At 41.3% G+C, this 15,479-nt stretch overlaps 1 protein-coding gene across 2 annotated transcripts in view; it reads left to right on the top strand.

The window, feature by feature from the left end:
• DPF3 (double PHD fingers 3) overlaps positions 1-15,479 on the top strand; it is a 270,407-nt gene that overhangs the window by 240,177 nt on the left and 14,751 nt on the right. For both annotated transcript variants that reach the window (XR_005791035.1, XM_040477592.1), the window contains one exon: positions 9,378-9,490. Coding sequence is in view for 1 of the 2 variants with exons in the window: in XM_040477592.1 (XP_040333526.1) it covers positions 9,378-9,490 (113 nt within the window). In the remaining variant the exon portion in view is untranslated. The remainder of the gene's footprint in view (positions 1-9,377; positions 9,491-15,479) is intronic.

Below are 15,479 nucleotides of genomic sequence, written 5' to 3'. Positions count from 1 at the left end.
CATCTTACAGGCTGCCTATCACACCTCCTAAACTTGAGCTGCTCGAGGCAGGACCCATGTCTCATTTGTTTTTGAAACTTTATCACTTAGTACAGTTCCTAGCAGTTTGTAGGTGCTCAGGGAATTTGGTCAAATTAGATAGAATTATTTTTCTGTAAGAACCTGATCACAAGCAATAAACTGCAGCCAGAAGAACCCTCAAAATTTGACTAAAAGTGATTTAAAAATCAAACGTAAAACAAAGTGTCACAGGCATAGTATCACTCCTCTGCTTCCAGGCACTTCTATGATTTCTTCCCGGTGTCACATAGAAAAAGATAAAAAAAAAAAACAACGAGAAAGTATATTTTTTCTTTTGACTTGGTACAACTCAAATGTTTTTGAAAGAAATAAATTAGAATACCATCTCATAGGTTCTCAGACAACTCAAGAACTTAGACCACCCATGAATCCATCTTCTAATTCATAGAAGATTGACAGCCAGAGGATACAGGTAATCAAGTATTTTTTTTTTAAATTTTTTTTTTAACGTTTATTTTTTTGGGACAGAGAGAGACAGAGCATGAACGGGGGAGGGGCAGAGAGAGAGGGAGACACAGAATCGGAAACAGGCTCCAGGCTCTGAGCCATCAGCCCAGAGCCCGACGCGGGGCTCGAACTCACGGACCGCGAGATCGTGACCTGGCTGAAGTCGGACGCTTAACCGACTGCGCCACCCAGGTGCCCCGGTAATCAAGTATTGATGAATTAATAACTGCTCTTTTCCAACAGCTACCCATCAGTTATACCACAAAACCCTCAAGAAGGAAGCACAGGGATTACAGAGTCTCTAACATGAGCAACAGTTTTTTCTTCAGGCTCACGTTTCCAAGGAAAACCCAGAGCCTTTAGCCAACACCCATGACTGGATGATCCTAATGTCCAGAGAGGCCCTAAATGCACAGCCACTGTCAGGGATTCACATCTGATATTGATGTTTGGCTCTGAACAATGATTCAGTCTGGCCTCCACATACTGTTGTGGAGCAAACATCACTGGCAGATGGTTGCCTACAATCTACACTTCCAGCTAAAGTTTTGAAAGTCAAATCAGCCTGAATTGCTTCATTCCAATGGTTACCCTTCCCTCTCCTTCCAACAAAATCCCTTTAATATTTTACTCTGTGGTCTCTCCCTGAATATTTCACCAAGTGCCAAGGTTTCATCTACCACCCACACTGGATTATTTCTAAATCTACATCTCCAGCCTGTCCTCTCTCCTGAATATGTGTTGGTGACCCTCTTCTTCCACTGCCGGCCTTGCAATACCTGCCCACTGTCACATGACCAGCTCGACCCAGGTCCAATATTCTTCACGGATGAAAACTTTCCCAAGGCCTCTGTCTGCAGATTCATTGACAGCACATCTGAAGAAGTCCAACTTATTGCATGGGGATAGGTGGTGTGGTCGATGGAAGTGCTTTAGGTTTCTAGATTTCTTTTGCTTTCTATCATGGTATTGGACTAATACTGGGCTAGCCCAGTGGAAAAGTTGACATGAATCTAGCAGCACTAACTGCTTGTTTTAATTTCCTTCTTAGTTCCTGTTTTCCCTTTGAGTTTTAGCTGGCAACTTTAGAAGCTTTGTTTATCCCACCAACCAGATGGGCAATTTGGGATTAATGATATCTCTAAAAATACTGTTTGTGAGTGGCATAGGCACAGAGCTACAGCTTTATGGATAGCAGGTTTTTATCCTTTCATTTAATGTATTGGAAAACTAGTGCTCAGAGAGGCAAAATGACTTGTCCAAGGGACAAGGGCTCAGATGCTGCAATATATCTCAAATTGTGGTACTTGCTCCATGAGGGCAGGGTTTGGTTTTTCTCGCTGCTGTATCCCCAATGCCTAGAAGAGTGCCCACCACATTCATTTATTCAACAATACTATCGAGGGAATGAGTGAATGGATAAATTATCCTTGGTCCTCACCTGCAGTGACTCATTAGGGATGCTGGGATCATTACCATGGCTCTTGACTTCTTTCTAATGCTGTGCCTTGGTCCTCACCTGGGCCAGTCAGGTAAGTTATATAAGTCCAGGTCAAGGCTGACTTATTCCATTATTTCACTTGAAGACGATCAACCACATGCCTTCAGGTTTATAGATGAGACTCTATCTTGGACCATTCTTTTTTTTTTTTTTTTAAGTTTATTTATTTATTTATTTTGAGAGAGAGAGAGAGAGAGAGTGAGAGTGAGCAGGGGAAGGTCAGAGAGACAGGGAGAGAGAGAATCCCAAGCAGGCTCTGAGCTGTCAGCACTGAGCCTGATGAGGGGCTTAAACTCATGATGAGGAGCCAAAGTCAAGAGTCAGACGCTTAACAGACTGAACCACCCAGGTGCCCTGTCTTGAACTATTCTTGACCATGAAAACTTGGAGGGGGGTAGGATTTCTAGGGCACTTTGAGAATGATGCCACAAGCCCTTAGCTGTTTAGCCCACTAAATGTGCCTCTAATGCTTTTGCATGAATATGCTTTATATAGTTATTGATAATAATGACCAGTGTAATAATGTCTGTGGTTTGCCTTGCACAAGACATCTGGGTGCCTTAGAGTTTGGCAGCTTTGAGGGAGGATGAGCAGACCTCTATGACTAGTTGAACCTGCTGCACAATGAAGTGTTGCCCAAGCAAAAGGCAGCTATGGCTCATACCGTCATTTATTTTTAATGCATGTTTGTCTGTTTGGTCTTTACCCTTTCTACTCTCCTTCTCTTCTTTGTCTTCTTTGAAGTACATTAAAAACGATGAGGAAAAAAGGGAGCCACACGGGTGCCTCTGGAATGCTATTGTGTCATTGATTTGTGGATGTCTTAGCGTTAGAAGTAACGCTGGGGCAGATGAGAGTTGAACCTGCAGACCACTACAGAAGGTTTACAAAGCAGGGCCTGGGAAATAAGCTATGTGAAGAAGCAGTGCCTGGTTAACATACTTGTCATAATATGTGTGTGCAGGGGTTGAATTCTCGATTGCTCAGAATTGGCTCTCCCCTTTACAGAAGAAGTATAATGATTCAGAGCCTCATTCCCTCTACCTGACAAGCTGAGTCTCAGAGTGGAGGGGGGTGGAAAGGAGAGAGCGAGAGAAATAGAGGGAGGGGGAGACAGAGACAGAGACAGAGAGAGACAGACAGGAGTAAGGGAGAGAGAATAAGTGAGAATGAATGGATCTGATTGAATGAGAGGCTTCCCAGAGTGAGCTAGTAATATTTTTTTCTCCTCAAATTACTCTTTAGCATGGATGATTCCAATTTGACTGCACTTTGCATAATTCTTCAGCTAAAGCTTCTTACATATTTTTGCAATATGTAAATATTAGAAACTTTATGTGTGTATGAATATAGGAAACTGTTAGAAATTTGAGCCAAATTATTTTTTAATGAATGCCCATGGAGACCTGATTTTGGTGCTATTTCAGACTGGAATTGATCCTACATATTTTATATAATGTAATTTCTATAAACTAAGCATCAGACCAACAAGTGCAATTTGAGGCTTGCACTTACTTGCCTGGAAATCATGGATATTTAGGTTTTTCTTTCCTGAGAAATTGGTTTTTAAGAGATCAACACTGATAAATAAGGAAATAAAATATAATTAGGTGTTTATAATTTCACAATGAATAAATAATAGACTATGCTAGTTCCACAGTTATTTGTATCTGTTTTATTTATATTTTTAGCACACAGCTAGCAAGATAATGCTGTGGGTTTTTTTTTTTTTTTTCTGGAGCCGTCATTTAATCAGCAATGTGGCTTAGCCTAGTCCAAATTCAATATTGGTGATGATGAAGTAAAAAACTCTCTTAATAAGGGTCATAATATAAGAGATATGTGTCACAGCACTTTGTCCAGCTTTGCCCAGGGTTTGTTGAAAATGAACTGTGTTTTTCTCACTGTGCTGCATATCTGTAGAGTGATATTGACTGGTTAATGACTTCTGGTAACTTCTAAGTCACAATCGTAATGTGAGCTTAATCAACAAGGTATACTTAGATATTTTCGTCTCTGAAAGGTTGGAAATACCCATGTGTGTGGGCAGTTGTATATGAGCATGTGTAGGAAGAGATGTGAGTGTGAAACTGGTTTTTGCCTGGATATTTATCTGTGTGCCTTCTCACTCAAATACCATGAGATCCCGTTTGCTGTCCCCGGAACATTCTCCATAGCTAGTCCAGGGGTTCTGAGAAGTCATGAGCTGTGTTCTTCAAGTGGTGAGGGAGTTGTCACTGCTTTCAGATGCCAGCCCTCTCTTTTTTTTACTGAGCTCGGTAGGTTATAGTGCATTCACCTTAGTCTCATTCACTCTCTTAGTCTCTTCTTTTCTGAGAAGCTTCTTAAATCCTACTGGTTTCCCTTTTCTTCCTACCTTCTGCAATAGCACCCTGGAGCCAAATTCCTATTGTCTGAAAACACTGTTCAGAAGTTAGGTTTCTAGCACGTTGGTGACCATGTGTTAAATTTTTTTCAACTTTTACAGAGGATGGAGGTCAATTTTGGAAGGAGTTAGAGCTGGATTAGGAATGCATCTTCACACCAAGTCACTATAGGACCAACTAAATAAGCAGGCAGAAGATTTACTGAGCCCTCCTGATGGAAGAAATTTGGTGGAACACTCAGGAAGGACTTGGTTTCTAATGATCTGGCTGGGATGAGTCATTCACACTGCAGCACTTTCTAAATTCATTTTGGTAATTGGAATCTTATAAATGTCCTGTTGATTCATCTCGCCCACAGAGACCTGGGAAGGGTTGTTTCCCCTTCACTCCATAGGGCTATTTAAATAGCAATACAGGTATTCCTTGCTTTAAGGAGGCTGGAGATAAGAAAAACTAAATTTCCAAGCAAATGCCTTACAGAATGATAGTTAACTTTACAAAAGAGTTGAAATGGGCATCTTTAAGTAGCAAGTGACTATAAGTAAAAATTTTTTTTACACCAATGTGTCTCTTTTTTCTACCCTTGAATTGGAAGACTATATCTACTGTCTTACTTCCAAGGATTTTAGAAAGTAGTTCTGGGCAAAAATGAGGAGTTTTCGGACTCAAACTCAGGAATGGGTTACTAGCATTTTCCTTAGAAACTTTTTCCTTTGTCCAACAGTATGCATTATTTCAGTCATTTCTATGGTAGATAAGAATTTGTATTCTTACAGTTTTATCTAGCAAATGATTTTTCCAGTTATTAGAGACAGACAACAGGCAGTCAACCTGTTGTGACAACACAGAGGATTTAGTTTTAGACATAATTTTTGCACCTGCTAATGGCTGCTTGTGTGACTTAACTTCTTGTGCCTCACCCTCCCCAGCTAAGACGTTGCATTCTCTACTTTCCTCTTGATCTTCAGTGATGCCTTGAATTTTGAGCTGACAGAGCTCTGTAGCTAGTGCTGAGGCTAATCCTACTTCTGCATTTTACTGGGGGTGTTAGGAGTCGGGGTAGGCTGTGTGAGCTTTGTTCCCTTTGGGGGCCCTGATGACTTTCTCAAGACAGAAACACAGAAAAAGCCCATAGGATATTTTCAGAGACTTCCAACAGGAGTTTCCAGAAACCACTTGCTACTGTTCACTGGTCCAAAGCTATTCCAGAAAATGTCTTCAGAGCTTGGCACAGTGGTCTAAGAGAACTTGAATATAGAATTAGCTCTTAATAAATATTTGTGGAATGTTGTTGGCACAAAGCACACATGCCATCCTCCATCCCTACCCACAGAGGCAGCCCCACATGCACATTTGGCTACTGAATTCCATGTCATGTTCTGGAATGTGCTGACCTTCCTTCCTAGGGAAGATGACACTCCTGGAGTGTTACTATTAGTAGGGCAGCTTTTGCTCTGATCTGTCAACACTCCCTCACTCTGGGTCTTTATTAAGCAACGATAAACCAAGAACCTGTGGAAGTCAACACAACTGACCACCCTTTCTCCTTGAAATCTCTTCTTTTGTCTGCTCTGACCCCATGCTTGCATAGTTTGTATCTACCTCCCTGGCCATCCTTCCCAGTCTCCTCTCTTGGTTCTTTATTTTCATTGTTAAATAGTTGAGTTCTCTATGTGCAGTCCTAGACCTTTTTCTCTCCCCTCTGTTCTCTCCTCATCCTTTCTCTTCCCTTTGCCCTTCTCTTCGATGACTTCATTAATTCTCGTGGTTTCGATGACCACCTATTTAGCAACGGCTCCTAAATTTATATGTCTAGTCCATGTTTCTCTCTTGAGTTATAAATCCATATATTTGACTCTCCACTTGACATTTCTACCAGAAGTCTCCCAAACTTCCCAAGTTCAACATGCCCCAGACAGAGAGAAGCCCTCTCTCCCTGCTCTGCATCAAGTCCTTCTATGCTTATTATAGTCTTTCTCGTCTGAGTAAAGCTATTGCATAACCCACCCAGGTTCTTAGATCCAGAACCTTGAGAATATTCTCATCATCTCTTTCTCCCCACACTCCCAACATTCAAACAGTTGTTGAGTCCTATCAGTGATTTCTTTAATACTCTGAAATCTCCACCTTAGCTTAACCATCCTTGTCTCTCTCCCAGTAGCTTCTGACTGGCTTCCTGGCAGCAATTCTTATACCTCCCTTTCCCCCTGTTCCCCAACACATTCTTTTTTTAGACAGCAGCTTCTTCCTTCCTACCTTCCTTTTTGATGATTTGAATCTTTATTTGTGCTTTCCTTATTTAAAAATATCCTTTCAACTTTCTATTTTGAAATGATGATAGCTTCTTAGAAAGTTACAAAAATATATTACACAGAGGTCCCGTGCACCCTTTGCTCTGTTTCTCCCCATGGTACCGGCTTACATAACTATAGTACACTCTCAAAGCCAGGCAACTGACATCGATGCAATTATTCACATTTTACTGGTTTTACAGGCATACACATGCATGAGTACTCATGTGTGTATATGTACGGCTCTATGCAATCTTCCACATATGTAATCGCCACCACCATCAAGGTACAGACTGCTTCATCACCCCAAAGGTCTCTCATGCTAAAGAATGCTCCTTTAAAACACAGTGTGATCCAGTCAACGCCTTGCTTAAAACCCTTTAATGATTTTCAAGCCCCGAATCCTTAAATAAGGGCTCTAGGTCCCTGTGTAATCTGGCTCCAGGTACCTCTCTACTGCCTCTCACCCTCCCTCCTCCAAACCAGCTAAGTCCCCTTTATCTGTCAGGTATCAGCTTAAAGATCTTGCTTGGATGGTTTCCTTGACATCTCTGACTAGGTGAGGTTCTACTGTGGTTTGTTTCATTATGATTTTCCTTCATGGAACCTATCACACAACGGTAAGTGTGCATGTAGCTTATTAATTTGAGTTCTCTCTGGCTGCATTAGAGGGGTTTGGGGTGCCTTGCTCACCACTGTATCTTTTTTTGTCTAATGCAATGAGTGGCCTAGCAGGTGCTCAGGGAATGCCTGTTAAGTTAATGAACAATTATCTCAAGACAGCTGGTTGTGGCTGGGATGAAGCCACAGAACTGGGCAAAATCGACTTGCATATATGGGTATCTGCTCCGTGGACTCATCTTCAACCTACCCAAGGGTGCCCTGTCTGAGAACCTGGACATCCACAGCCCATACCACTCAGAACCTCAAGCTGGTGTTTTCTCTCTCATTCCCACCCCAGTATTCTTTCTGGGAGATTGGAATTGAGAACAACCCTGTGTCATTCTTAGACAGATCTTTGAGATGTTTTCAAGAATATCAGCTGGATATTCATCTGGGCTTGTTTCTCTCTGGGTCATTGCCATGGTGGCACTTTGAGAGCCTTATTAATTCAGAGTTGTGGGAACTTCTAAGTTGGATGGCACCTGGTGAGTCCTTGAAAAGCTTTTAGATCTGCCCTCTCTCGATGCTTCTGTGTGTTCCTTGCTAAGTGTCCCCCGTGCTCCGCACTGATGAGTCATTTCCATCCCCACTCTTATTCTCTCAGAGAGGACTCCGTGAGTTTTATATTTGTGGACGCTCATATTTGAAGGATCCTTATGTTGACTGAATAGACAGCATGTTCCTGAATGACCACAATGTAACCAGCCCTCTGAATATTTGGAAGGGAGGAAATGGGGACCTCCTTCTGGGATGTGGCTTTGCCAAGGGGTGGTGCTACCATATGGGGTCCTGACTATCTGTGGAGGGTACTAGGTTGGTAGGACTGGCTCTAACTGGGGTCCCCTCTCTGTAGTATTCTTCTTTGGGAGAACACGTTCCCTTACAAGCAAGAAGCAATGCAATACACTATGTGGTGGGTTTGGTGGAGCTGGGGGCTCTGGAAAAGGGTGAACCCCCAGCAGAGCTCCCAGTTCTTTTGTGACAGAGTCAGTCATGGACATTGCCTTGGGTGCTGTGGGCAGATTCCTGCAAAACCTGGGAACATCACCCAAGTTTCTCTTCCCTGCCAAATAGAAGGCCAAGAGTCTTCACATTCTATGGCTCATAGCTGCTCTCTCAGGGCTGGCATCTCTCTTTTGGGTGTGCCATGGCTGCAAAGAGAGTCCAGCCCTTCATGCCAAGCCTTGGATGATGGGCCACTGGGACTGTGTGCTCTTAGGTCACAGCTTAATGTCCATCCCCAATTAGTGTCCACCCCTGATTTGCTAATGGTTTGGCTAACATGATACTTGGGATGGAGAAGAGTAAGGACCAGTGGATAGACCTGGTCATTGTGATGCTATGGTACACTTTTTTGCCCTGCCTGCCAGGCCGCTCTCCTCCATGGTTCCTGTTACCGTGCAGGGCGTGGACTTCCACTAGTGTCCTGGGTGTGGGCATGGATTCTTTACATAGCAGTGCAGTGCTATTTCATAGAGCCCCTGAACTCTGCCCTGGGAAAGCTCACACACTCCTTCTGACCTCCTCCTTGTGCCTGGAGGCAGTGTGAATGTGGACAACTGTGCAGGTTGGAAGGCCTAGCTCCAAACAGCTCTTATGTGTTGCTCCTGTCACGGTTGATGCTGAGGTTTGGGTCGAAATGCTGGTCACTTTCATGGTGCTGCCTTGTAAAGTACACTCCACAATTTCCCTTCTCTTCCTCTCTGATCGCCACTTTCTGTCCTCATCGACCGGTTACACCTTCAAGGGGACGCGACTCTTAGGGCAAGAGGACGTGGATGGCATCTATCCCCGGTAACAGGGTTAATGCCAATATCTCTCTTGGGCCTTGATCTGATGTAACTGCAGGTGGCTGTGAGGGGTGTGGGTAGGGGCCCAGTTTTTTCCCAGCCTGTGCTACCTGCCCTTCCTCTAAGTTGGGCATAAATGTGTTTTTGGTTAAAGTGATGTTGAGGGGTGACAGGTCAGATCCTGTGGCCCTTATGCTGCCATTTCTGCTTCTTGCAGGTCACCCAACCTGCCTGCAGTTCACCCTGAACATGACCGAGGCCGTCAAGACCTACAAGTGGCAGTGCATAGAGTGCAAATCCTGCATCCTTTGTGGGACCTCGGAGAATGATGTGAGTTTGGGACTTCCCTTGCAGGAGGGAGAAATCCAAGGGTCTGGGAATCCTTAGAGGGGTGGAAAAGAAGGAAGGAATCTTGTCACTGGGCTCCTGGGGAAAATGTCAGAACCCCTCCTTGCCCAACAGGGACCTTGGGTGCTCTCTGTGCCTGTGGAGGGAGGTGTAGGAGGTGACAGCCAGAGGCTACCTCACTGCCACTTTCCCTTGAGGGTTCAGTGACAGACAGTGGTGCCCACTGCTTATGGTTGGGATGTGCCTGACCATTTACACCATGTTCCAGAGTACATGATCTCATTGGGTCTAAACGTTAACTCTAATAAATGCAGAATTTTAAAAAAAACACACTTTTTGTTATAGACGATTTCAAACTTATACAAAGGTACAGGAAATAATGAAACTGATAGACCCTACCACCAGCTTCAACTATGATCAATACTGTCCAGTCTTGTTTTATAAATCCTCCCACATCCTCCCACATAATCCCGGTCATAATATCACTTTACCTGTAAATATTTCATGTTTCCCCAAAAGATAAGGACTTACTTTTTAACAAGAGTGACAAAAATGTTGACATAACTAAAAAAGAATCAACAATTCCTTAATATAACCAAACATCCAGTTAACATTCCTATTGCCGCAATTGTCTTCAGTGTTGCCTTGCCTTAAACTGTCTTAAATGTTTTTTTATTGTAGCTCGTTTATTTGAATTGGGATCCAGATAAGGCTCATACATTGCAATTAGTTGATATGTCTTTAAAGTTTCTTTTAGCATGTATGTTTCCCCTCCATTTTGCTCTCTTTTTTCCCCCTTGAATTTTTGTTTAAGAAATCAGTTAATTTGTTCAGCCGAGTTTCCCAGGACTGTATTTTTACTGACTACATCCCTATACTGGTGTTTGACATTTCCCTCTGTCTCTTATATCTCTTGTATATTGGTGCTTAGAACTAGAATCCTCATCAAATTCAGGCTCTTTCTCTCTGGCTCTAATATTAAAAAATATATATTATAATATAGTATATATGGGAATTGATTATACGTATATATATATATATATGTATATATACACTCATACACACACATATATCTCAAGACTACTTCATAAGTAGTGTGTATTCTTTTATCAGGAAGTATTTAATGCCTGGTGTGTTTCTTTTTGTGAATGTGGAAGCTATTGATGATCTTCAACTTGATTGATTATTTTTTAAATGTTTATTATTTTTGAGAGAGATAGTGGAGTGAACAAGCACGAGCGGGGAAGGGGCAGAGAGAGAGGGAGAGAGGGAATCCCAAGCAGGCTCTACACTGTCAGTGCAGAGCCTGACATGGGGCTTGAACCCATGAACCATGAGACCCTGACCTGAGCCAAAATCAAGAGTCAGACACCCAACCACTGAGCCACTCAGGTGCCCCTAGACTGACTGTGTCATTAGAGGTTGCAAAATAGTGATATTCTTATTATTTCTTCTTTGTTTACTAGCTGGAGTAGAATTACTGCAAAGTAGAATTTCTGCAAAGAGAAACTTTTCCAACCTTATATTTGGTTACTCTCAAGTTTAGATTATATAGAAAAGGTAGGATAAATGCTTGGTTCTTTCCCTTTATTTATCAGTTTTCAAAATCACAAGGTAGTTTCAACACCTATTCGTGATTAAAAAAAAAAACACTCAACAAATCAGGAATTGTGGGATATTTCTTTTTTTTTTTTAATTTTTTTTAACGTTTATTTATTTTTGAAACAGAGAGAGACACAGCATGAACGGGGGAGGGGCAGAGAGAGAGGGAAACACAGAATTGGAAGCAGGATACAGGCTCTGAGCCATCAGCCCAGAGCCCGACGCGGGGCTCGAACTCGCGGACCCGAGATCGTGACCTGAGCCGAAGTCGGACGCTTAACCGACTGAGCCACCCAGGCGCCCCTGTGGGATATTTCTTAATATGATAAACTTGTTATACCTTAGAACTAAATCCATTATTTTATTTAATGGGGAAACACTAGAGGCATTTCCACTAAGATCAGGAACCAAGTAAGGATGCCCACTATTTCCATGACTATTTGCCATCATGCTAGAGATATTAACTAATGTGATTAGACAAGAGAAATCAACTACTGGTATAAGAATGGTAACAAAGTAGCAAAACTCTAATTCACAAACTAGAATAGTATATCTGGAAAACCCTAGAGAAGCAATGATAAAGTTACCTCAAACATTAAAGGTAGCAGGATGTTATCTGCTGATAAAATTACCACACAAAAATTAATAGCCTTCATATGCACAAATAACAGCCCGTTAGGATACAATAGTACAGCAATCCCATTTACAATAGCAACAAAGAAGAAATACTTGGAAATAAGCTTAACGATAATGTGTAAATCCCATATAAAGGGAAAAAAAAGGTTTTTTTGAAAAAACAAAAACAGGTTTGAAACCCTTTTGAAAAAGCCCAGTAGACTTGAGCAAATGGAAAGACATTTTTGCGATCTTGGATAGAATGATTCAACATTAGAAAGATGTCAGTTCTTCCTGAGTTTACAAATTTAATTCAAACCCAATAAAAATACCAAACAAGCTCTTCTATGGAATTAGACAAATTGATACTAAAGTTCATGTGGAAAAATAAATACGCAAGAATAGTCAAGAAAACACTGAAAACAACAAATTATGAGTGGAGACTAGCCCTATCAGTTATTATTTATTTACTATAAAGCCTCTGGTTAAAACAGTATAGACAAATAGACCAATGGAATAGAAAAGAAACCCATAGATTGACCCAGGTATCTATGAACCTTTGGTATTAGGATAAAGGTTGCCTCTAATTACATTTTCATGAATGGTGCTGACACAATAGGGTAATCATTTTGTAAAAGATAAAATTAGGTCCATATCTCACATAATATATAAGAACAGTCTGTAAATGGACTGGGGATCTACATATAAAAAATAAAACCATGTTAGTATTAGAAGAAAACATGGGTGAATTCCTCTTTAGTCTAAATATAAGGAAAGATTTTCTGTGACTCAGAATTAAGAAGCAATAAAAGAAAATACTGACAGATTTGGCTACAGAAAAACTTGCATAGTAGGGTTGCCTGGGTGGCTCAATCGGTTAGGCATCTGACTCTTGATTTTGGCTCAGGTCATAATCTAACTGTTCGTGCGTTTGAGCCCTGCGTCAGGCTCTGTGCTGACAGTGCAGAGCCTGCCTGGAATTCTCTTTCTTCCAATCTCTGCCCCTCCGCTGCTCCTGTTCTAAATCCCTTTGTCTCTATCTCTCTCAAAATGAATAAACATTAAAAAAATTTGCATAGTAAAAAACCATGATAAAGTAAAGAGACAGCTAACAAACCGGGAGGATATATTTGCAGCATATGCCACAAATAAAGAGCTAATACCCCTAACATATAAAGAACTCTTAACATTTGAGGGACAAGGGACCAGAGACCTGATAGAAAATGGGAGGTGGAGGGGGTGGGCTAGATGGGTGATGGGCATTAAGGAGGGCACTTGTTAGGATGGCCACTGGGTGTTACATGTCAGTGATGAATCACTAAGTTCTACTCCTGAAACCAATACTACACTGTATGTTAAACTCGAATTTAAATAAATAAATTAAAAACAAAGACAATGGGTAAAAACATGAAAGAAGAGTCACAAAAGATGTAAAAATGGACCTGAAACATTTGGAAAAAAAAAATGTCTGAACACACTCACAATTTAAAAAATTCAAATGAAAAAAAGGCTGGGATACTATTTCTTACCTGTCAAACTGGGAAGAAAGAGTATGAGAATACATTCTGTTGATGAAGCTGTGGGGAAATTGGCACCCTCATACATTGTCAGTGGGAGTACAAAGTGGTACCACTCTTTTGTAGGGACATTTAGCAATGCCTGCCTAACACAACCACTACGCACTTACCTTTTGACTCAGCAATCTCATCTTTAGGAATCTAACCATGAAGGTATACTTACAACACTATGAAAATACATGTGTGTAAGGTTATTCATGGGTGCATTGTTTATAGTGATAAAATATTGGAAATGACCTAAATGTTCACATGCAGAAGGATGACTGAATAAATGATGGCATAGCCATCACTGGAATACTTGCAGCTATAAAGAAAAATGAGGCAGATTTTTATAAATTGATATGGAATTTCTACGTTTAGTATCATTAAATGAAAAAATCGACGTCAACACAGTATCTGTATCCATAGTATGCTGCCATTCTTACAAGAAAGGCATAGGAAAAAAAAATATATATCTGTTTGCTTGTATAAAAGAAATACAGGAAGGATAAACAAGAAACTAAAGAGACTGGTTACCTGCAGCAGTGGGAGGGGATGGGGCAGAAAGAATAGGGAAATAGGGGTTGGATAGCACTTCTCTGAGAATGCCTTTTTGTATAGCGCTGACACTTAGGACCAAGGTAATGTTGTACATAGCCTATTACAGGAAAATACTAAAATCAACCAGGATGTTGGGGGGTGGGTGGGCACTGAAGCTGGAACATGAACAGTAGCAAATGAACCTAATGTAAATAGATAGCATAACCATCCTGAAGGGTGGGGAAGCAAAGAACTAACTTCAGTAACTTGCGAAAGCAGTACACGACTATGTGGTTTAAGGCTAAAGGTAGAAAGACTATATAAATATCATACCCTAGTTAGTAAATTTGTTTCTTACAGGCATATAAGTCAGTCATTCTGAAACTACCTTATGTATGTACAGGTCCGAACCAATAAGTATATATTGTGGTAATGAGAGCCAGTGTTCTCCATGTCACAGAAAGAAGAGTCAAATAGAGAGGGAAGGCTAGACTGAATCCTGTGGTGTTGGGGGTAGAATAGGGGTGTTAGGATAAATTTGTGATTTTTTTTTTCAACGTTTATTTTTGGGGGACAGAGAGAAACAGAGCATGAACGGAGGAGGGGCAGAGAGACAGGAGGGGCAGGGAGACACAGAATCGGAAACAGGCTCCAGGCTCTGAGCCATCAGCCCAGAGCCCGACGCGGGGCTCGAACTCACGGACCGCGAGATCGTGACCTGGCTGAAGTCGGACGCTTAACCGACTGCGCCACCCAGGCGCCCCTAAATTTGTGATTTTTGATATAACATATTGTGTATCTATATGCTTATATATTTTATATAAGATGTGTGTGTATGTGTGTGTGTGTATAGTTCTCTACATGTATACATGTATATCTATATGTAATAGTAGATAGATACAGAAATAAATACAGGTGTGCACACGTGTACCTACACATACATTTACTTCCTAATTCTATTCTCTGGGAGAGCCTAGGAGCAATGATAACGCAGAAGCGATGAGGATCCATGGTACCCAGATACTGGTTTCTAAATACCATTCTCCAGTAAAAGGAATTAGGAACCCTTGGACAAATGGCTGATCCTAGGGCTGGAGATACGAGAAAAGTCTGGAGCATCCTGTGGTACTAGAAAGTAGGGAAGTGCTCAAAAATTGATAAAGCATGCCTAAAGGACACAGGAGCTAACTTGAAGGAACTCCTAATGGCAAATCTGGGATAATTTGAGCAACAAAGTCAATAATGATTGTGTTGCATTAAAATCCGAAGAACAAAATCCACACTGCTATTTAAAAACTTGAATAAATAAATAGGGAAGAGTTAAACTCTTTCTCAGCGTAGAATTCCAATTAATAAGTGTAGAGGGAAGAGGGAAATCACCAATAGGCGAACATCACTGTTTTGGGTTGTTGTAAGCAAGAACAACCAATTGGTGCCAATTGGTGAGATTATTTGCATAATCTCAAAGTATCTCCCCAACCAGATTACTTATTAATACGTTACAAACGGAAAAATTATAACTTTATAGTAAAAACTGGCAGACACTGCCTAAACTATTTGATCAGAATAACATTACTCGTAACAAGACATATTGGTATTAATGCCCTGATATGACGCACTAAGAAGGGCACCACATCTCTTTTGTAGTATTCTTGCCC

The sequence above is a fragment of the Herpailurus yagouaroundi genome, unplaced genomic scaffold (assembly GCF_014898765.1).
Source record: "Herpailurus yagouaroundi ecotype Mexico unplaced genomic scaffold, PumYag 141, whole genome shotgun sequence".
Classification (NCBI taxonomy): domain Eukaryota; kingdom Metazoa; phylum Chordata; class Mammalia; order Carnivora; family Felidae; genus Herpailurus; species Herpailurus yagouaroundi.
The sequence above is the reverse complement of the archived record's forward strand: the minus strand, read 5'-3'. Positions and strand labels throughout refer to the sequence as shown.